The sequence below is a fragment of the Chinchilla lanigera genome, unplaced genomic scaffold (assembly GCF_000276665.1).
Source record: "Chinchilla lanigera isolate Chin_1 unplaced genomic scaffold, ChiLan1.0 scaffold00076, whole genome shotgun sequence".
In the NCBI taxonomy this organism is placed as follows: domain Eukaryota; kingdom Metazoa; phylum Chordata; class Mammalia; order Rodentia; family Chinchillidae; genus Chinchilla; species Chinchilla lanigera.
In genome coordinates this window covers 10017443-10040700 of record NW_004955477.1, presented here as the reverse complement: position 1 = coordinate 10040700, position 23258 = coordinate 10017443, and the positions used below count along the sequence as shown (strand labels likewise).

The 23258-nt window shown below is 54.0% G+C and overlaps 1 protein-coding gene across 3 annotated transcripts; it reads right to left on the bottom strand.

Annotated features, from left to right (window-relative positions):
- Positions 1-1009: 1009 nt before the first annotated feature.
- Positions 1010-23252, bottom strand: Pwwp2b (PWWP domain containing 2B). 3 transcript variants are annotated; one of them, XM_005402045.1, is made up of 3 exons: positions 23108-23252; positions 14766-16446; positions 1010-1771 (listed from the first exon to the last, which is right to left on the bottom strand). In XM_005402045.1, exons 1-2 carry the CDS (start codon positions 23230-23232, stop codon positions 14784-14786), a joined length of 1788 nt encoding a protein of 595 aa, XP_005402102.1. In that variant the 5' UTR covers positions 23233-23252; the 3' UTR covers positions 1010-1771; positions 14766-14783. The 3 variants fall into 3 exon arrangements, with proteins under 3 accessions (XP_005402102.1, XP_005402103.1, XP_013358534.1); XM_005402046.1 differs by having other exon boundaries at positions 15071-16446; XM_013503080.1 differs by lacking the exon at positions 23108-23252 and adding an exon at positions 19218-19384.
- Between the last annotated feature and the right edge of the window lie 6 nt (positions 23253-23258).

The following is a 23258-nucleotide window of genomic DNA, read 5'->3' as shown; positions in this document are numbered from 1 at the left end:
CTTTCATCCTCAGCAGAAGACCTCCCTCACCCCCACTCCCATGGCCTGGGACAGGTGCCAGAGGCCTGCTCTGGCCTGACGCTCTGGAAAATGCGTAATTCATCCTACAAACAAGCGTGTGTAAGTGTACAGACTGCTGGGTTGTTTGCTTCCAAGACCAACCAGGCTCCTTTGACCCAAGCTAACAGGGACAGGAATTCTTTCCCAGCTCTGATCTTCCTAGGGACCCCCTGGTTGGAATTCATTCAGAATCTGGTCCAGTGTGACCGCTGTGTGACAGTGGTGGGGCCTGGTCTTCCTGGGCCCCTGCTCTTCCTGAGATTGGCCTGGGACAGACTCACAGAGGCTGGCAGCTATCATTTCTTCAAAGTCCCATCTCTCATACAAGGCCCCCTTTTCCACTTCAAAGCCCCCTAAGACTCTTGGGCCTTGGGGGGGTTGTCAGGGTTGAGTGGCCAGGGACAGCACCTCTTGGGTATACTCCACTGAAACTGTGTTGGAGAAAAGGGCTCTGCTGCTACAAACAAATCTGAAAGCCACATCCTCCCCTACTTCCAAGAGAACCATGAAGGCAGTCATCTGGCCTGGTGGTGACAGTTCTGAGTCAAGTCCCCTTGATGACCCCTGGAGAAGACCCTGATGGTGTCCACTGTCACCCCGGACACACATTCCCAGAGTCTTTCATGAAAACAGTGGAATCTTTAGAATGCAGAACACTCCAGTAAAATCAAGAACAAGTAAAGTTGCCACTACTATCCCTGGGATGTCCCTTGGCTCTGAATGAGCAAACTAAAAAACCATGAGATTAAAGAAGTTTCACCAGTAGGAACAAAGAGTAAAACCACCCCCACTTGCAGGGGGCTGCCTCTGTCTAGGAAATTCAACCAGGACACAGGAGGAAGGCCCAGGCAGGGAGAGACTGTGACTGCCCGTCCACCTGGCTCAAGTAACAACATCAACCCAGACTTTTCTTTCTTACATTTAAACAAAGAAAGAGCAGAAGACTATGTTTTTTTCTTTTTGTTCCTTTTTCTTTTTGGTCTATAAAGTGACAGAGAGGGGAAGGAATGCACTCTTACTAACAGCAGAGCCAGTTTCTCCTCTTAACGTTGTGCTGTTTTCAAGGTCTAGCCTTCACCTCCTCCTCACAGTACTGGCGATTTGTAGCAGCATCTCCTGGACAAGGTGGCCTTGCAGGCCGGGGCTGGCCACCCAAAGGGACCCATGCTCTGGGAGGAATGGGGTGAGATGCAGACAGGTCCCCAGCTCTCAAGTGTACAGAGACCCCATGCCCAAGGGCTTGGGAAGGAGAACCCCACACGTGCAATTTGGTTTTTGTCAAGCCTGCAGACAGCTGGAGCTGAGCAGCTGAGACGGCCATGCCCAGAGGGAAGATCCATGGCTGGGCACAGCCACCCACACTGGCAACCAGGTGGGCTGGGCCAGAAGGCCCTGCTCTTGCAAGGGAAGCCCAAGTCTGGAGGTCGCCCACACCCAGCATGTGAAGCAGCAAGCACATCACTGAGTTCCTGGCTCCTTCTAAGCCAGGAACACTGCAGCCTGAGTCACAGGAATAAATACATTCAGCCAAGAGGTGCCACTGTGCACTGGTCTTGTCTCCTCCTGGACACACCTGCTCCTCAGGGGCCTTGCGCCAGGCTGACCACTGTACCCAGTGTGTGTCTGCACAAAGCTGGCCAGAGGCATGTGGGATCACTTGGATGGAAGTCAGAAGCTCCAGGACAACAGCTGCATCCTCACCGTCGGTGACCTTGGAAAAAGCAGAAAGGGATACTCTTACTGTAGAGTCAAGCGCTGGGGGAAAGGCCCGTTAGGGTCCACGCACCAGGCCATAGCACCTGCTAGAGTGCCATTCTCTTGGGCCCTGCCTCTCCAGGGACCCCCAGAGGTCCCCAGCTCCCACAGGCCCCCACCACATCCTGGAGTTCCACTTCTCTTGATGTTCACTTCTGCTGCCCATGGCTGGTCACACTTAGGGAAAATGGAGGATCTCAGATGGGAGGGACCAGATCACAGGGTCAGTCCCAAGTCTGGCACAAGGGCCAGACACAGGAGTACTGAGGAGAGGCCTGGTGTTCTGGATCCTTCCAACTCAGCTGACTCACTATGGAGGAGACTCCAAGAAGGGACTGTCTGGGGGCCCTTAAGTGCACTGATACCCCCCTGGAACGACATAGCCCCTCAGTACTAGAACTCTGAAGAAGAGTCCAAAGGCTTGCATCCACTAGGACACATTCTCCTGTCCCCAGGATAAGGCAGGGTGGATCCTGAACAGACAGAGCACATGTGTACATGGTAGGGGTCAGGGCAGCTCTAGTTGTCCCGTTACATGAGTAGAATCACACTTCAAGCTCCACCAACACTGCTACCCAATAAGCGTACAAAATCCTGAGAAACAGTAAACCAGTACGATGTCAAGCCTCTATGTTTTGTAGAAGTTTGTCAACATAGCAATATATTAAAGTGAAACAAGTACCTAAGGGGTCTGGAGACACTGAGCATTTGTCTCTGTGAGAGCTAGGGATGAGCAAGTGACAAGACTATAAAATTAATCAGATAAAAAGTGAGATAAAGATCAAATGTAAAGAACAAAGAGTGAACAAAAACAAAACATTCATTATTCTGCATGGATGGGCTGCAATTATTAATTAACATAAACAATGAATCTTGATTTAACCAAAAGTGAAATGCGTAAGTGTTGCTAAGGGATGGGGGTTTTAACTATCCAAAAACGTCATCTTTCATAGGAAAAAACTCATCAATGACGTCCAACCCGAAAAATCAAGAATCAGAAAATCTCATTTAGAAATATGAAGACAGTCTTTACACAGTGTACTACATATTCCTGGTGGACTTTAAAAACAGGATTATACGTAACACTGATACAAATAAAAATTAAATAAAAAGAAAGGATGTTTAGGGACATCTTTCTGTAACGTGAAGTAAGAATCAAGGGTTTTTCCCACCCACATTCAGTGAACTAAGGGAAGCAGGCAGATGACATACACCCTCAGGGCCACTTCTCCTCATGCTTCCAGCAGAGGACCCCCACCTCCACCGCAGGCAGCACTTTCCAGGCACAGCTGCTGAAGGGGAGCTGGTCAGATGCCCAGGACCCCACCCCAGCCCCCCACCACACAGTGTGACCTCTCCACAGGCAAATAGGTTGTTCTAGAGTCGGGGAGGTTATCCCAAAGGAAGCTTCTGTTGAGAAGCCTGGACACTTTGCCTCACACTGCCCACAGGTGCAGTGGGCACCAGACATCCAGGCTGGGGTGGACAGTGGCTGGGAACTCCTGGGGGCCCAGAATAGGTCCAGGCAGAGGGTGAAGACAACCTTGGGGACATGTCAAAGCCATGGCAGCAATATTCCCATCTGAGATCACCAGGAAGTGAGGCATACGGAGGCACTATACCCATCTGGTTGGCACAGGTTAGGACTCCAATCCACCAAGCAGGACTGAAGCAAAATGGATGGCAAACTGGGGACTAGACCTTCCCTGGTGACCACTCAGGTGTCCTGGGGTAGACGATGACCCAGCCACACACAGCAGCCTGATTTGGGTACCTGTAGAATGGGCCCCATTTCCTGGCCCCTGTGCCTGCCGCTGCTTGGGAGCTCATTTATAACCATCCTTACTCAGAGCAGCCCGGCCCTTAGGGCCCATCCAGGGGAGCACCTATAGCCTCAGCTAAATCTGACCGGGAACTCAAGAGAGCAGCACAGATGTCACCCTCTTCTCTAGAAGGACCATGTAACAGACATGGTCAGCTGCAGGGCCAGACTCTTGCCAAACCACAACACAGGAAAGATCTTGCTAAGGCCCCAGTGAGACACCCACCAACTCCAAAGAGCTGGCTACACTGTCACAGTCTGTGTATTCTCCAAAACCCAGCTCCCAAGCATAGAAGATGGTCAGAACCACCCACTAGCAACTTCTAGGAAGCAGCAAGCCACACATAAGTACAGTGAAGGGCCTAGAAGGGGCAGCCTGTGCTCACCCTGTGCTCTTGCAGGAAAGGTTGGGTCAGTACTAGCCAACTCCCCAGGACTCCCTTTGCTGTGCGCAAAGAAAAAAGCCCAGGGGGTGGGGATTTAGCTCAGTGGCAAAGCGCCTGCCTGGCAAGCGCAAGGTCGTGAGTTCGGTTCCCGGTGGAGAAAAACCAAAAAAAAAAAAAAGAAAAAAGCCCAAACCATGAAAACCCTGGACTATGTCTTGATATCCCACCCATTGCTGCCCTAACTGATTGACCCCACCAACCTGCAACCCTCGCCCTGGGGGAAGGCCATTCTAGAAACTTTCAGTTGTGTTCTTTCTGCAGATGCCCCCAAAACAAGATGGACACCTGGCCCCATTAGGCCACCTGTGATAGCTGCCAAAACCCTGCCACCCCCCTCCATGCTAAAGACAAGCAAGGGGGCACATGGAGATCTTACTGTGGAACAGGGAAGGAGTTTTACAAGCGTGTGCCTGGTACGCGGATGAGGGGACGCTAGCCCAGCCATCCAGTTCCACAGAGAGTGTGAAGATGGCACACGGGCAGTAATGAGGCAGTAGAAGACTAGGGGGAGCCTCAGGGAAAGCTGGGTGCACCAGGCAATAGTAACTTGGTCTCAAGTCCCTCCATGTCTGAGGATAGGATAAGGCACTGTGCCACAAGAAGCCCTCTCTGGAGCACGGCCTATATCTGAGAAAGGACTCTATGAGGCCCGTGGCCTGGCTGGTTAGAGGCTGCACTGACAGTGGCTATCTGGAAAGCAGACTGGTCCTCAGGGAGAGGTACCCAGATGTGTATAGTCCTCCTCTGCTGGGACATACGGTCACATGGCACCACTCAGCCATTACCCTTAAGCCCACTTCCCAGAGGGAAAAGCTATGTCCAAACCAGTGCTTCAGACCCTGGCTAGGAAGGTACAAAGGCTAAATACACTCTGCTCCCCACTGATCCAAAGCTGACCCTCCCTCACCAGCTGAAGCCCAAACTCAGAGACCCTGACAGTATCCCTATGGCAGAATACAGTCCAATGTCTTTGTGCTGTGGGAATTTCAGGGGTCTTAGCATTTCACAAACAGGATCTGCTGTTTTCTCATAGTCATACTAACACAATCCAGATTAAATTTCAACCCATGCCAAGACTAGCATGGCCCAGCCCCAAGGGTATTCTTGAGCAGCAGTGCCCTGCACCAAGCTCACTTGCTCTGTGGTGCTGGAAGGGCTCTTGGGCAGAGAAGTCACCAGTGGGCCTCTCTTTCACTTTCTTGTCACTAGAACAAAATACCCAGTACCTATACTTACAGGAGGGGAGGTTTATTTTGGCCCACAGTTTCGGTTCCTGGTCCAAGGCAGAAACAAGATGGCGGAGGAGCACAGTGGAGGAAAAGGTCTCCTCCTATTGCAGCCAGGAAGCACCCTCAGTGACCCACCTCCAACCAGGCCTCACCTCCCAACAGCGTATTTACCTACTGAACTACTGGACTCATCAATTGATGAATATAGTGCCCCCATGAGCTAATCATCTTCCACACATTAGGCTTTTGGGGGACATTTTAATCTAAACCATAACACATGAGCTTAGTTTTGGTCCCCACTCTATTGCCTGCAGTCTGCTGGGTCAGGCTTGGCACAGATCAGGCTTGTGCTCAGATTCAGGCAGCTATGTCCTTTCCTCCTCAGTCACTAACGAGGGCCAAGGCCTGCAGGTCTGCAGACCTATCCTGCGTCATTCAGTGGCTAATCTATGGGGCAGGGTACAAGCACAGGTTTGGCTCGTGTAGTATTCTCAGATGGCCATAACAAAAGTATCTGGGCATGGTGGCACATGCCTACAATCCCGGCACTCAGGAGTCTGAAGCAGCAAGACTGCCAGGAGTTTGAGGCTGGCCTCAACTACAGAGTTCAAGACCAGCCTATACTACATGAGATCCTATCTCAAAATAACCAAACCAAGCCAAACCAAGCCAAGCCAAACCAAGCCAAACCAAGCCAAACCAAACCAAACCAAACCAAACCAAACCAAACCAAACCAAACCAAGCCAAGCCAAACAAAGGATCACAGACCCAGGTTCTGAGCATCACACAGCTGTTCCCTCACTGCTCTGATGGATAGATATTTGCAGTCCAGGTGCCACAAGGCCACGCCCTCCTCAGGTCTAGGGAGGCTTACTCCTGATGGCCCCAGGTATTCTTTTTTTTTTTTTTTTTCCCTCCGATACGGGGAACCGAACTCACGACCTTGCGCTTGCCAGGCAGGCGCTTTGCCACTGAGCTAAATCCCCAGCCCCTGCCCCAGGTATTCTGTGTCCTGTGGTCCCATCCCTCCTGTTTCTGCCTCCATTCTCACATGGCTTCTCCCTGTGTTTGAGTCTAAGCCTCCTTCTTACAGGATGCCAGGCACTGGATGAGGCCCAATCTACATCAGAGACCTCATCTTAACTTGATTATATATGCAAATACCCCACTGCCAATAAACCATATTCACAGATACCAGAGTGAGAACTTAAGCATATCTTTTTGGGGGACGTAATTTGATTCACGGGAGCCCTAGATGCAGCAGTGGGGGCCTAGCAGAAGTGTTGTCCCTAGGGCCTAGTCCACTCCATAGCATGAACATGTTTTAACTGTATGCAGACTATATGTTTATTTGCATAGTGAACATGTAGATGTGTTCTTATATGTCCATGTGTGTAATGTATGTGTGCCTATTGGTGTATGTGTGCATCCATGTGCATACTGAGCAACGACAAAGGTAAGGAACACACGGAATCAGGAGACCTTGGCTTTTCAGATTCCCAAATGCAAATGAGAAGAAGAGCAGGTACCTAATTCATAGAGAGGTGTGTCTTGGTGAGGTCATGTGCCAACAGTTCCCACAGGTGAGGAGTCTTTATGCCCTGAGACCCCTGGGTTCCCCAAAATCAGTGTACAGAAGTTGGTTGGTGACCATACCTAGGTCATTCACCACAACTTTATGGACACTGTCCCTGGCCATTCCGGGTCCACCCCTACCCTAAGGGTTGACAAAGGCTGGAACACATTTGAGGATGGACATTCATCTTGGCCAGGGAGTCTGTACCCAGAGTCCTGGGCAGCCCTCAGGAGCATCCTTTCTAAACTGTGAATGGCCAGGGGTTGTGGCAAAGTCTGGCCAGTGAGCCCAGTGGCAGGTTCTCTGCTGGCACAGCATAGAGGACAGTCACACCTGGAAACTATTCTTCCTCCTTCCTCTAATGGAGGACTTTAGGGGTCTGAAATGGGCTCAAATCAAGGCAACCATGCTTTTCTGTAAAGAAACACAGCCCCAGGAGATAATTAAAACTGCCCAAGTCCCTCTCCATCAGCAGCAGTATGACCTTTGGAAATGTCGTTAAACATCCATCAGCCGGGATCCTCATTAGAAAAATGCACAACAGACCTTGAGAGGAGACGGCCCCCAGCCCAGGCACTCTCCATCACCCACACCAGCAGCCTTCGAAGCAGCCTTCCCTCTCCCAGCAAAAGAAATGATTCCACAGTGGAGCAGCTGACTGTGTTCCCAAAAGCCTGCCCTTCACCTGCTGGGCAGGTGCTACAGAAGTGAGCTCAGCTACTCAGGTGGCTGAGACTTCCAGGACCCCAGGTTTTCCCAGAAATCTGGACTTAGGCAGTACCTCAGAACCATCTGGTTTCCACTTTGTCATCCAGGGGACAGAAAGAGGCACCTCTCTGCCCACATATCTTCTCCACAGCTGAGGAAGCTGTCAGCTCAGACCTCCCAATGATGGCTTGCCACAGAAAAGACTGGAACAACTCAGAGTCCACAGAGAGCTCCGTGCACAGCAAGGAAGAAGCAGGTTTCTCTGGGTCAGGGTCAGAGGGAAAGTGAGGTGCAGCAGTTGGCATGGGGTGCTGCTCAGGCCTCTGGGGCTCACGCATGTGTGAACCTGCCATGCTGAAAACACAGACAAACCACCTGGACCAGGTTGCAGACTTGTGGGAGGTGGGAGGGTCGGGAGGGGCTACGAGGGAAGCCAGGCTGGGAGCAATGAAAATGCTTGTGGAATTACAAAGCCCAACTAGCTTTTCAAAATGAAATGTAAAATGAAGCAAACAAACCTGGGTCATGTGGTCACAACTTAGCCACAGAGAAAAACTGTCTCAATAACTTTGAATCACAGGAATGTGACTTATACCCCAAAGGGCCATATACTAGGACAAAAAGATCTACAAAGAAATTCCTAGACCATTCTCAGCAATGACCCCCTGGCAGGCATAATGGTTACCCCTCCTGGTAGGTGGCATTAGTAGTCTTGTTACTTGGAAGCTATTATAACACAGTCAAACAGTATTATATATAAATATGCATGATTAAAAACATTATATGTTATATATACTAACTTTTACATAGGTAAAACAATGGTGTCCATATCATTGCAGTCAAGCCTTTTGGCACAAGAAAAGAAAAGTAACTCTTAGCTGTACTGACATCCAAGGCCAAGAAACAACTCAGAGACAATAGCAAACCCAAATGCCTTGACTATCAGGGAAGAGACCGATCCCAGGAGAGGTCCCAAAAATGTACAAAGTGCATCCAGAAAGACATGGTGTGGCAGGAAGCAAGGCCAGTACCAGGTGATGGCGGACAGTACTGTTGATGGCGGACAGAGTCACAAGGCGGAAATGTCCCAGAGTGCCCCACACCTTGACCCCAGCATCACCAGAAGAGAGCAGATTCCTGATGGAACCCTGAGGAGGCATGTGGGGTCAGGGACAGGTATCTGGAGCTGGTAGCGGGGGTGAGGGAAGCAACCAAGACCCTCAGCAAAGCCCCTTTCAGGCATTAGGGCATCCCCCTGGAAGGAAGGAGGGACAGCACTGGCCTCCAAGGTATGGCTGGGCAGGGGGCATCCAAAGGCTCTCCCCATCAGGCCCCAGACATCTATAGCCTAAAGAGCAACTAGAACATCAGGTGTCCCCATGCAGCACTATTTCCCCAGTACCCAGAAAAGGTGGCAGGGACAGGCTGCTGGGAGCCAGGGAGTGGGACGAGGCCCTAGCCCCCGCAGCAGGCCTGGAATTACAGGCCTTAATTTCCTTCTGGAACAAAATAATTACAACCTTCACAGAGGACCTGAATTCCCTGAAAGCAACACAGAAGTCAGCTGCCAACCTGTCTTCAGGAGCAGAAATACATTTTTACTTAGAGCTGGAAGAAAGAAAAGCTGGTCTGGAGCACTGGGCTCAAGGACACCATTGCAAAATAAGAAGCAAGACACTCAGAGCAGACGGGAGGCATATTTTAGGTCTGGGGTCACAGCTCTCTTCTGGACCCAGCAGGCACAGCACACCAGCACCAGCGATTATCGAACAGCTCCTGATCGATACCTTTGTTCTCCCGGGAGAAATCAACATGGTAAGGCCAGAAGGCGGAGGGGTTTGTGATGTTCCCAGGGCCGCCTGTCAAGCACAGCCTTCCCAGCATTCCCCAGAGAGCACAGATCCTTCTGAAACAAAGGCTCCTTCCATCATGCCACAAATCCCGGGACCCCACCCACAGCACAAGACAGGTGCTAAGGACAATAAGTCAGGGACAAGGTCACCTTTGCCACCAGCTGACCTGGTGCAGCCTGGGCCCAACTCCCAATTGACGCTTCTGTCATGCAATAGGCTGGGTGAGGACCTCGAGTGTACAGGTGCTCAAATGCGTGTGGGGAATGTTGGATGAGGAAGGGGTGAATGGTGCCCCAGAGATTCAAGTTTTAATCCCTGGAGTCCGGGACTGTTACCATCAATGTTACAGTTCTGCAGATGTGATTAAATTAAGGATTTGGGATGGTAGGATTATCCTGGATTATGCAGATGACCCCTAAATACCATCACAAGGTCCTTAAAAAAGAGACTAAGGGACAGTGGACGCTGAGCCAAAGGCAGAGACCACAGGACCACAAAGGCATGCTCCAGTGGCCACGCCCAGAAATGCCTGGAACCGCCCAGAGCTGGACAGGGAGGAAGGTCCCTCCCCTCAGGGCCTTCAGCGGAGCACAGTTCTCCTACTCTCTGAATTCAGACTTAGACTCCAGAAATGTGAGAATAAAAGTGTGAAGCCCCCAGCTTGTGGCACCTTGTTTCTGTGGCCACAGAAAACTCACACAAAGGATAAGGCTCACTCCAAGGGTAGGGACAGCTCAGTGAGGCCCACCAAAGCCACTGCCCACCTGGAATATCCAGCAAGTGTGTGGAAAAGCTCCCAGGCTGCCTGCAGCCCTGCCACTTGGCAGAAAGGAGGAGAGGCTGGGGCCTGAGTTTCACAAGAAGCCGGGTGCCTTCTGCACCTGGAGACTGAAATCTCCACTGTCCTGAGAGGCTGTGACCCTGGGTGGCACTACATCCTTCCTTTAGGGAGTTGCCATGGCTCTGAGCCCACACTGGCTACCTGCCTGCTCTGGCCTCTGTCCCAGGAAGGGCTTCACTTCTGCAGCAGCAGAAAAGGTGCTCTTGTCAGCCCTCACAACTCCCACAATACCTGGGCGTGTCCCCTGTCAGAACTCAGCCCCTGGCATTTACCTGGGTGACATCCACTCAGCAACCCTCCCTTGCGGTGAGGGATGGGCAAGGCCTTACCCTATCTGTGTTGGTCCCGCACGGCTGGCCAGCACTATCCACTCTCCACCAGACCCTCTTGCTGCCTCCATACTGCCACGCATTGTCCTATCGCACCTCTCTGCCATTTCAAAGCAACTCCCCCGTGGGCAGCCATTGCTGGGTTTCGTAGTCCATCCCCATGGTTCCATCCTCCTTCAGGTCACTCCAAATGCTAGATCCACACCACACCCCAGTCTGAGCCCTGAGCTCCCAATGCTGCAATCTTCCAGCCAGGCCTCAGGCTCCTCCCTCCACAGCCCACTGCAGCCAACCCCAAAGTTGGGTCATCACTGTGGGTCATCATTTCCAGCAGCTCACACAGCCCATCTATCTGGCCTTCCCAGCCCCTAGCATCAGCCCATTTGTGCCATCCTCACAAAGGGGTCATTTCAACACAAAGAGGACCTGCTCACTGCTCCGAAGATAATCGTCCCACCATCTTGGCCCCAGGTTAAGGCCAGAGTCTATACCTCGCCCGCCAAGCCCATCACCCACCTGGAACTGGGCCACCCTGGAGCATGCCTCACACACTCACCACAGACCACTAGCTCCTGATTAGCTCACCATTTGGGAATCTCAACTCATGTCACCTCTTCCGGGAGGCTTCTTGGATCCCAGTCTAGAGTCAGGGTTCCTGCTAGACGCTCCGCTTTCAACACCCTCACCCCTTCCTTCTTGGCAAGTACCTGTGCGTGATTACGCATAGATTTAGGGATTGTGATTCACGGACTTCTCCCCTTTCCCTTCCAGTGCAAAGACTTCCATGATTGTGCCTACTATTGTAGCCCACATGCAGGAGCACGTCTGGCTCTTAGGGAGCTATCCAACCCCTCTCAAGGAGTCCCCATTCTTATCTGTAGGATGACGCTAATCAGTTAGCTCTTTCCCCATCCCAGGAGTTTGTGCCCTGCTCTCAGACACAGGAGCCCCAGAAGCATGGCCTCTGACATCACATTGAGCACCTGGGTAAACAGACTCTTGTGCAGAGCTGGAAAGGGTGTGGTGGTCACCTTCACACAGCTTCCACGCCATTGCCAGAGCGAGGCCCAGATGTGGCGCAGAGAAGCTGGGCAGTCAGGAGTGTGGTGTGTGGGGTCCTCAGGAATGGGACACTGATCTATACACCCCTGGAAGGCACTCACTGTGCCTGCTATGATCATTCCCAATATTTGCCAAGGCCTGCATAGACACCCCAAACATTAGAAAGTTGCTGCCCTTACCATAACCTTCCCCAGGCAGCTGCAGAGTCAGCCTGGGCCAGGCAAGCCAGCCAGTGTTAAGACCTAAAAGATGCCCATACCCCAGCTCCAGCCCAAGCAGCCTCTTCCTCCCAGGAGATACAGAGGTGCCGGTGACTGTGCCCCTCACTGGTCCCCAAGCACCTCACCAGCCCCTGCTCAGGGAAATACACCTTCCAAGGGGGTGGGTCAGGCGCCCCAGTTCCTTCTAAAGAGCAGTCTGAAGGAGTGGTCCCAAAAGTATTGCTGACACTTCATGGTAAACTTGTACACCAGAAGACCATGAACCCATACCAAGCAGGGGGTCCCAGGCTGCAGACACCAACTTTGATCACACCAAGCACATGAATCTGTCTTTAGTCCTCCAAAAAGAAAACCAAAATGCCTGATAGGCAACACCACAGAGCACTGTAAAGTTGAAGGAATTTAGCGCCTCACTCCCCAGAGCCCAAGGGCTGCTGGGCACCATAGCTGGTCCAGGTACAGCCCCAGGAAAAGGCTGTTTGTTTGGCCTCTGCAGCTGGAAAACCAGTTGGGTGAGATTTTTTTCCCTCTGCTTCCGGATAAACTTGGCCAGCCCTGAACCTACAAGGCTGCGTTCTCCAAGATATAGCCATGGCCACCCTGGGCCTCCCCAGGGCCCACCACTTCTTCTGGCTGGAGCTACATGATGTTTCATCCCCTGTAACTGTCTTGACTCCCTGCAGCCACCGTGACTGGGAACTGAAGGTTGAGTTGTGAAAACTAGTTTGAGTTTTGCAGCCATTTTGAAAGGAAGCCACTGATATAATTTCCTTGCTCTTCTGTTAGGGTTTTGGAGAAAGGGGTACAGCTTGACCGATATGGGGCAGAGGAGAGCCCAAGGTGGGGCTTCATCTTCTGTTTCTCTCTCTGAGGAAAGCAGCTTCACTGTTTTCCCACTGGCCCAAGATGCCTCCTGCTTGCAGGTGTGTGGTCCGCTATCATGACTGGCAAAGAGGGGGAGAGCAGTGAGCACCCTGCTGTCCAGGGAGCTGGGTTCATGGTACAAGAAAGACACATGTGGGTAGCCCATAGCTTCCACACCATTGCTGGTGTGAGGCCCAGATGTGGAGCAGAGAAGCTGGGCAGGCAAGAGGGCCAGGGGCCTGGTGAGGCAGAACCAGGGGGATGGTGCTCCAGGACAGCAGATCCCATGAAGCCAGAGATCCCTGGGAAGTGAGTCACCTGATCTCTTTCTTAACCCCTTCTCCATGTCAGAGCCTGTTGCCCTTTCCATGGTGCCTTGGCTGGAGACAATCGCTCCCAGACATTCGCAGACATGCAGAGGTTGCTGTCCATACCCACACCTCAACATGCCTGTTTGGCGCCTGCCCCATCCCTACACAAATGCCCCAGAACTGATGGGGAAATGGGCCTGATTTGGGAAAGAAAAGGAAAGGCTTGTGCGTGGACTTCAAGGAGCAAGGCAGAGTCTTCCCAGTGTCAAAGTAGCAAGGGATGAGGCCAAGACAGAGCCTGGGCAGGAGGGCAGCCTTGACAACCCCACTGGCAGCTCCTCATCATTATGTTCGTTCTGGGAATCCCGTGCACGTGGCAGAGCAGTTCTGCTATGGCCTAAAGGATTGTGACCCAGGAAACTGACACCAGGCAGGTGAGCAGAGTAGATGGCCCAGGGAGAGTGGCTGAAGACAACCAAGACCAAGGCAGAGATAGTTTTGTTGGTGAGGTGGACCGCTTTTGTTCTGTGTAGAGTCCTCTGCCCCCTGAGTCTTAGTGGCCACAGGGATGAGGGTTAGACCACATAGCTAAGAAGAAAAGCAGAAGGCCACAGGCTGTCCCCGCCCCTCCAGGAGGACAGCCTGGGTACAGCCAGGAAGGAAGGGAAGGGGAGTCCAGCACTAGGAGGCCAGCCCTCCCCAAGAATCACCACTAGAAAAGATGACTCTGCTTGCTGGACATACCCCATGTCCAGAGCTGGGTGGCAGCTATCAGTAAAAAGTTCAGAGCAGGCTGCAACCTCTCAGTACCTTTCCAGAAACCCCACATGTTGATCACAGACATGCTGTGATAATGTCCCCAACTCTGTGAGTGCAATGCTCCTTGGCACACAAGATGACACCCACTCACCCTACTTCCTGTACCCACTCACTGGGTGCCATGCTCCCAGCTCCAGAGGTTCCATTTGAGGACTGGTTGTTGAGGTAGGGAGGATGAGACATTGGCCCTAGGAATAGAGGATCTAGAGCACCTCCAGAATCCAAAGCACCTGGCCACCACAAGTAGCCTATCCAGAAACCACTCACTTGCTGAGAAAGGAGGAAGAATGGGGGCCTGAATGGGAATGTAGTCTCCTGCCAGCCTGGGAGCCGAAATAGAGGCCCCTGCTGGACGGCAGGGTGCTCACTGCTCTCCTCCTCTCTGCCAGCCACGATAGCGGACAGCACACCTGCAAGCAGGAGGCATCTTCAGCCACTGGGAAGACAGCAAAGCTGCTTTCCTCAGAGAGAGAAACAGAAGATGAAGCCCCACCTTGGGCTCTCCTCTGCCCCATATCAGTCAAACTGTACCCCTTTCTCCAAAACCCTAACAGAAGAGCAAGAAAATTGTATCAGTGGCTTCCTTTCAAAATGGCTGCAAAACTCAAACTAGTTTTAAAACAAGCTGCTGAAGAATGTCCTCTTTAAAGCAACTTCTCTGCAAGCCAAAGAGCTCAGGGGACAATATCAGAGAGAACAACCATTTTCATGGCCCCCTTTGGAGCAACAAGTCAGATGGCAGGAGCTCTGCACGCACTAGCTAGGAACACAGCTGGTTCCCCTGGCTGCCTTTGGCCCCTGATGACTCAATACAAATGCCAGGTCAGGATGGCTCAGGGAAAGAAGCATCCAGGGGACACACACTCACCTGGTCAGGGAACCAAAGTTATGTTTCAAACTGGGTCAAGAGGTCCCTTATTTCTGGGGCCACGTGTTGCGCGGCATTTGCAGCCTCAGTTATAGCTTTCCGATACATCCCCTTCTTCTTACGGTTAAATCTCAGTTTGAAAAATTCAGAGAAAGGGGAGAGTTTTGAAATAGACAAGAATGATGTAGTCGGAGACCCAAACCACGAGACTTTTGCTTCTTGCCAAGAGGGCTCTCCGTCCTCCTTCTGGCCAAGGCTGATGTCAAGGACACGCGCTGGCCACCAAGGAAAACCATGAATCTTACCCCACACGACGTCCCCTACAGCCACGGTCCTTCCATCTTCGGTAACGCACTTAGAGACGCTCTGTGTATGCAGCCTGACTGTTAGGGGTGGGACTGTCTGGCGAACATCCCTGGATGAGGAAGGCACAGTTGCACCGTCACCGGATGAGAGGTCCCCTGTGTCTGGAGATGTCACTTCTGAGCTGGATGATTTGGATTCATCCAGGCTGTCGCTGCTGCACACAGACTCACTGGCGCAATCTGCTCTCCTCCCAGGGCAATTTACAAGAAAAGCTAAGCCATCACGTCCCTGTTTACTTGGGGGACACCTCTTGAAGTCATCATCCTCACCAGAACTTCCAGAAGACAAATCCTCCAGTCCATGGGCAGAGCTATCTGCAAAGAGGGCAGGTGAGCTGGCCTGGGGGCCTTGTCGGCAGCCATTCAGCTCCTCCACCAGCTCGGCCCTATATAGGGGCTCACATTCACCATCCCCCAGGCGGTGGGGCTTCAGGCGGATCTTGGGAGGTGGCAGGTCTGAGCCAGGAGGCAGGGGACGTGTCAGCTTCAGCTTGGGGATGGAGGTGGAAGGTCCACTGGGTGGCCGGTCCCCACTGCCCCTGGACTCTGCATCTCTCGGAACCTCGGGGTCCTGGCTGCCATTGTGGAGAGCCTGCTGGGGGCAGAAGGGCTCTAGGGAGCCATGCACACGGGATGGGATCTTGACCACCTCACCTTTACCCTGGGGTGTGCTATAGGAGATCTTGATGACGGGGCTCCGTGGGACCTGTTCAATTGAGGCCCTGTCCTCTTCGCGCCTCTCCTTCTTGCTTTTCCTCACAGCGGCTGTGGCTGTGGGATCGCTGTCCTCTGGCTCCTCTGGCTTGCGATGTTCCCTGTCTGAGCCACTGCCCAGCCTCCGGCGGGGCCTGGAAGCAGCTGGGGGACTGGGGCTGGCCTCCTGGGGGTTCACGGTGCTCTTGCACTTCTCACAGAGCACTTGGCGGGGACGTAGGCGGATGGTGCTCAGGATGAGGCGGCCTGGGTCTCGGTTGCGGGATAGACGCCGTCGGGTCCGCTTGATGGTCCTGGGTGGTGGCTGCGGCACCCACTGCTGATAGGTGTTCCTCAGCCAGAGTGGGTGAGGGAAAGGGGCACCTTCAAAGTACGGTGGGTAAGGGGGCAGGCTCCGGGCAGGCAGTGGTGGCACAAGGGGTGGAGGTGGCTCAGGGCCGGCTGTCTTGGGAGGCTGGTCCTGGGGGTGCTGGTCACTGTGGGGAGGAGGTGGGAAGCCCATCCCCAGCTGCATCCCTTCTCCATCACTCTCCTCTGGGGGTGGGCCACAGGAATTGATGGCAGGGGGGTCATCAGCCAGTGGTAGCCCAAAGAGGCCAGACCTAGCAGAAAGGAGACAGAAAGGACAGTGAGGATGGCAAGGATCTCCTGCTGTGCCTAGCCCTTGCTGCCAAGTTCCACTCTCCTACAGGCTGGGGCAGGTGCACGCGTCCTGGTCCAGGGTAGCGTTCCTGGGCTGTAAAGGGATGTAGAAGCTAGAAGCCCTGGGTATGTCCTACGCCCACCATCCCGGTGGATGCACACATGTAGGTCCTATGACATGCGGCCTGCAGGCTGTTTCTCTGGTCACAGTGTCTGAACTGCAGCCCACCCCATTGCCACAACAGAGCTGCCAGGAAGCCTGAGAACAGGGTCTGAGTTCAGAGACATGACCCAGCCAAGTGTGGGAGTGGGGGACCAGTTGTTCTGCAGCCAGTGACCATAAAAGCCAAGAGCCCAGCTCACAGGTTTCACCTGTTCCCTATCGTCCTCTCCAAAGGAAGCATCCCCAGAAGGGCTTGTGACCCATGGAAGACCCCCAGGTAAGCTTCTCTACCTGGCCCAAGCATGTCCCCTGGAGCAGCCGAGTCCTACATGCCTGATGTATGTCAATGTGTACAGGGTAGGAATCACACGTCACATGTGGCCAGGCCCTGAGCCACAGCCACTGCCTCTGTAATCAAGACAGAGGCAGCCACCAAACCAGAACCCTCACGAGCACCATAAGCTCCCAAAGCCCAGCAGCTGTTGGCTCCAACTGCTTCAGCAACCCTCAGGGGAGGGTCATCCAGCCACTCTGCCTACCAAGATATGGAAGAACCTCACTGCCAGCCTGCCAACACTGGCCTCTGTTCATCATGGCGTACCAAAGGAAGAGGATACTGTCAGGAGAAAGGGGAGGCCAGGAGCCCTCAGGCCAGGGAATAGAAGTACCAGAAGGTGACATCTAAGAACCAACTCTGGGGGGAGGGGGCTCGGGGGCAGCCTCCAGGGGAAATTGGAGCAGCCGAAGTCACCTGGTTGCTTCTCTGGGATGCCATTGGGCAGACCCCTTGCTGCGGGTGGAGATAGCCACCCTGACCACACAATGTTGAGGGTGGGGGTAAAACTCCAGGACAGCAGAGAAGCCTATGGGAGATGGGCCTACGAGGCAGGCTACAGATCAGGGACCTGGACAGGCAGTGTCCTTCAAGGGCCTCCCTAAAGCCCACTTCCTGCTAGCTTTCACAGCCACTTAAGCTGTGAAGTGAGTTCCCTTTGGCACCTTCCTCATCTGCACCCCTTTTGTATAAGCACCATGCGCTAGCCGACCGCACCACTGGAGCTCTGTCTGCACCCCTTCTGGACATCCCCCACACTCCAGCCTCAGGTTCCACCTCTCTACCTGTCTCTGGTACTGCAGCCTGTGCCCCAAGGCCAGCCTGATTATACCAGCACAGAGCTCTTCTCAACAACCAGGCCCACAATCCCAGAGCTGATCCTCTGGTAGCCCTTTGCAAACCCATCCCCACAGAGTACAGCTCCACCTTCTCTCCCCACATGACTCTGTCCTCAGGACGGACTAGGAATGCTCCACTGACGGCCCCTGCAGCTTCAGGAGCTCCAGGGGGAGCTGCTCATGATACAGGCCCCTCAGGTAGTCTCTGAAAATTTAGGATAGACACAGAGCTCTCAGCCTGAGATGCAGGCCCTGACTGGACCAGTGCTCCAAGCAAAGGCCAGTCCCTTCCCAGGAAAATCAAACCAGGAAACAGCCCAGGCTGCACAGCGTCCTGTTGATGGCCCCAAGTCACACCACTGTCCACCAGCATCAGGGCACTAGAGAATCTGGCCCTGCAGACACAACCAGCAATGACCCTGGCACAGCAGGCAGCCATACTTCCTGGAGCTGCCACTCTGCCCGAGCCACACCCAAGACCTGCCTAGTGGGTAAACAGTAGAAATGGCTCACCCCCAGCCTTGAGTCCTGGCAAAGCTCACAACTTGTGGCTCCATGGGGACCTGGGCTCCCTCAGCATTTCAGGAGCCTCACAGGACACCCAGCATAGCTATTCCCACTCACAGATGGGACAACAGGGCTACTGGGACCAGGGAACCTGCTCCACCAAGGGGTTCTATAACACTGGGCCTACAGTCCCCAGGCATGGAGACAGGCTTGGCACAGGCTGCTGTCTCTGGGAAGAACCTGAAACAACCTGGCCTAGGGTACACAGTGTGACCTTCTATAAGCACCGCAACCTGTGGCTTCCTGCAAGTTTGGCACCCTCAGAGAGGCCAGGCCATGGTTCGGGTTTGCCCAGCTCCAGGGACAGAGGCCCCCTGGCCTGGTTGTGCCTATAGATGACATGCCAGCCTTGACAGGTGAGAGAACTAGGCAATCCTGCAGCCACAGAGAGACTGTTGGGGTCCAGCCTGGACTCAAAGAGCCCATGGGGTGTACATTAGAGGTGTGCTACCCTTGAGAGGAAAGGAAGCATGTGGGAAGGGCTGTGGGGACTAGAGGGAACTCACTAGCATGGGGGCTGTGGCCAGGCTGGCAAATGACTGCACACAGAGGAGACCTGGAAGCAAAGCTCAACATAGCATTTGGGGGAGCTATGCTGGCGGGGCAAAGAATCTCTGTTTTGAGAAAAAGCTAAAGAAACCAAGGCAGGGATGATTAGCCCTAGAGCTCTAATAGCGTTCTGACCCAAAAGCAAAATGTAGCAATGCTCCTAGAGGCACAGAAAACCAGAGCTCCCCAGGAACACCAAGAACATGGAGCCCTGGGGACATGCAACCTGGCCCAAGGTCCTCAGCAGGATGTGGCCAAGCCACATCCCTGGGGACTTACCTGGGGGTCTGACCCAGCTACCCATCCAGAGTAGTCCAGGCTGAAGCTGGATCATGGGCGAGAGGAAAGCAGCCCTGGCTGCCTGCCAGACCTCTGGGCTGCCCCTGCCTGCAGCCGCCTCCATCCGGCTTCCCTGATCCAGAGCCTCAGGACCTACAGCTGCCGGTGCCACTGTGGCAGCCTCCCCCCGCCCTATCCCATGTCTGCCCTAGACCTTCCTTCCTCATCTGGGGTGGGGGTGGGGGGCGCAGTATCCTGCTGCTGCCTGTGGGGATGAGTAAACATCGCTCCTGAGTCAGAAACACGGGGACATGCAGAGCCAGGCAGGAGCCTGTGGAAGCCTCTGCACGCAGCCATGCTGCCAGGAGCCTGCAGCCCCAGGATGGCCTGAATCCAAATACCCAAGGCCCCACCTCAGGCTGTCCACCCGGAGTTGATTGGAAAGGATCTGCAGTCTTTCAGCAGCCATGCAGCCAGCCGGTTTCAAGGCTGGAGCCTTACAGGAGCCAGGACAGGGCAGGCCCTGTAGGAAACACAGTGGCCTGTAAAGGTCTGCTGAGGGCATGGAGGCTTTCCGGGGCCACCTTTGCTCCAGGAGTCAGGAGATTAGCAGGACAAATGACGACCTAGACACCAGAGTGCCTCCTTCCCAGGGCACACAGTGGGACCTGTCCCACCCCAAGGGTACTAACCCCAGGATATCCCAATCAGAGTGGATAAGAATCCCAGAATTTTGGAATCACAGATTTATTAGCATCAGCATCATCCCACCCTAGATGTTCCAGGCTCTCCCAGCAGCACAGGCCAGGACCTCCTCCCCGATGTCCCTGATCCTCCCTCACCCACCCACTCACATGGCACTTCCCATGAAGAATCTCCCAAGACCAGCATGCCAGCCGTGATACCTGGGCAGTGCATCCTTCCAGCTCCTTCCTGGGAGGACATTTTAGCAACACTGAAGCCCCCATGCCCAGCTCCTCCTCAGCCATCAAGGGAGTCATCCCAGGAACATTCACTGGCAGCTGAGCTTCTGTCCTGGACAAAGGTATTTATTCCAGGACAGAACTTATGACTACTGCGTAGGACTGGCAGCACCCAGGGTCCTGGTCATAAAGGATGGCACCCTGACCTTCCTAGCAGACAGACCCAGAGGTCTGCGTGGTAACGCATCATGGATGATTCTCACATTGGCAAGTTTGAGTACTACTAGCATAGAGGTCAAAGCTGGAGGCCCAGGGTCGGCCAGGCCTAGTTGGTACTGGCCCTTGTATCCACTGTTTACAAGGCCAGCCCTTCTCCACCCTGAGCTGACGCTGTCCTCAGGCCACTCCTCAGCCAGTGCCACCCCACCTTGTCCTTGCCCAGAGATGCACTGCAAAATCACCCACAAAACAATCCCTTCCCCACCCCTTCAGGCACAGTTTGGGAATCAAAGCTTTGGAAAAAATCTTCACCCTTTGCCAGAAGTGAGGGTGGTCAGAGGCAGGCTGCCTTAGGCATAGCCCATACCTTAACACACAGTAGGTGCTCAGTTACCATTCATGAGTGCATGGCCAGAAAAGCACTCAGCAACTGAGAGCTTGCTTCAACTATACCACAGCCTGGCAGCAGGTTCAAAATACAGATGGGGACTGCCAAGACCTGGGCCCAGCCCCCTCCAAGCTCCATTCTGCTCTGCAAACAGGGAAGGGAACCAAGGGAGAGAACGCCATCCCTCAAACTGTTCCCATAATAAACACTGGTGGCTGGGCCCCATCTCAGCCTCCCACTCAGGAGCCTATGTGGATGGCCCCTTCCTGTTAACCATTCCAACCCAGCAAAGAGGACACATAGCGATTAGTTACTGCAAGGGACAACCAGGTTGCCAGGTCTGTACCTGGACTATACCAGTGACACCCCAGCAACAGTAACCTGCTCTGAACAGGCCATGCATGGCACCTGCTGCTCTGGGACCCTCAGGCTCTCCTGAGGTGAGAAGATGCGGGTCACTAGAGATCCCAGCACCTCTTCCCTGCTGTCAGGGCCCATACCCAGGGACACAGGCGGGCAGCAGGCACTGAGGAGAAACTAGTACCCAGAGAGGGTAGATTGGCGTCTGAACCCAGAGGCCCAAGGGTAGAACTGTGCTGCCCGTAATACTTGGGCCAGTTTGTAAGCTGGATTCTGGATACTTCCTGACAAGCAGAGCTATAAATATTAGCTTCGAAACTCATAATATTGTGAGTAGAGAACTGGAAACAGAAACCAGGAGTGCCAGGCACAAGGAAGACTCGGGTGAGCAGAAGCAGGGCAGTTTCCAGATCAGGCCTTGGAGGGCTGGAGCGGGGGAAGCCACGTTTATCTTCAGATTATCTACAAGGACACTGGGTCAACCAAAGTCAAAGCCTTAGCAAAGCAAAACTGTACCCACTGAGGCCCAGACTCTAGCTTGAGGGCAGCTCTGGTTACAGCTGAATGTGGCTGTGCAGCACGGACACTCACACATCCTACAGCTGCCAATTCCCATGCCTGGGATGCCAGTAAGCCTGTGCAGTTCTTTGCTTGAAGTGGGTGTGGATCTGCAAACCAGGTTAGCCACAGACTTCAGGGAAGGAAGGCCACTGCCTTCCCAGACACGTAGGCATCTCCAAGATGATGTTCCCTCATCCTGAGTCAGAAAGCCCAGGAAATGGGGGTACCTCTGCTGCATCCCCCTCCAAAGGAGGAAAGGCCAAAGCAAGTGGAATAGGTGGTGAGGGGTGTAGCCCTGCAGACTCAGGACCAAGCCCAGCCTGCTGAGGGAGTACACAGTGGCCGCTGATTAGTCGGTGATCTCAGCCACCCCAGTCTTGGTTGGCTGGCAGTTCCCAGGAGGCTATTCTACAGTCCCTGAGTGTCATTCCACCCCATCAGGCACTCCCAGTTGTAGCCAACACAGAGTAGGGGCAAGAGTCACACTGGAGGCCATATGTTAAGTCACATGACCTGTGCATAAATGGCTTCTGGCACATCTAATGAAGAGATAATGTCAGCAAGATAACTCAAAGGAGGATGGTCTCTGATCTGTTCACACCACCCAGGGAAAAATTAGCCTTCAGGGAGGGGAAAAAAATCAAGCCTTTGAAAGGGGAGCCATTCACTGAACCAGGTTTCAAGATAAAGCCCAGCAGGAGCAGAGACACCTAATGATTAATGCCTAATCATTTATCTGGCAGTGACAGCTCACTACCATGTGACACACGTATCCAAGAGCCTCGTCTGTGCCGCATGAGCCCCTGCAGTGGGTGCACAGGTGCGACTCAGAAGGGTTTGCTCAGCCCAGCCGGTGCCCCTCCAGCAGGAACACCAGCCTGTAACTTGTATCTTCCACTCCTCCGCGCGACTTCTGCACCCGCAGCAGTATTTTTACGCCCCACAGCGGGCACAGCTGCTCCCCACCAGCCACTCCTACAAGCCTCGAGTGGGTGGGGGCCCACGACAGAGACAGGGCTCCCCAGCTTGCAAGTGACAGGGTAAAGCCATCGCACATCTGACCCCAGCTGAACGGACCACGATTTTCTACAAACAGCCGAATTCAACAGTGCGTCTGAACAAAGAAAAGTGCGTTAATTACAGCAGATGTACCGAGTTGGGGGCTCGGCTCCCCGAGCTCCTCGGCCTGGCCCCGGCGCCCGCAACCCCCTTCGCTGAGCAGCGCGATCGCCCGCCCCGAAAGTCGCGGCGACTTTGGGAGACAGCCACTTTCGCCCCCCAGCAGCGGCCGCGCTCGTGTGCCCAGAAACCCAGGCGGGCGGAAACCGAAAGCAGGCGCCGGGCCGCGCCGCCCCGCCCCGGTCCCGGTGCCTGGGCCAGTGGGGGAGTGTCCCGGGGGACTCCAGGGTGTCCCGGGCCTGCGCCCCCGCCCCGCTCACTTTTTCGTGCAGTCCAGCAGGATCCCGGCGAAGCTGCGCTCGCCGCAGCTCACAGTGACCACCAGTGCGCCGTTGACGACCTGCTCCACCCGCACCGGCAGCCGGCAGCCGGCCCGCGGCTCCATGCTCCCGCTGCGTCCCAGGGCCGCCC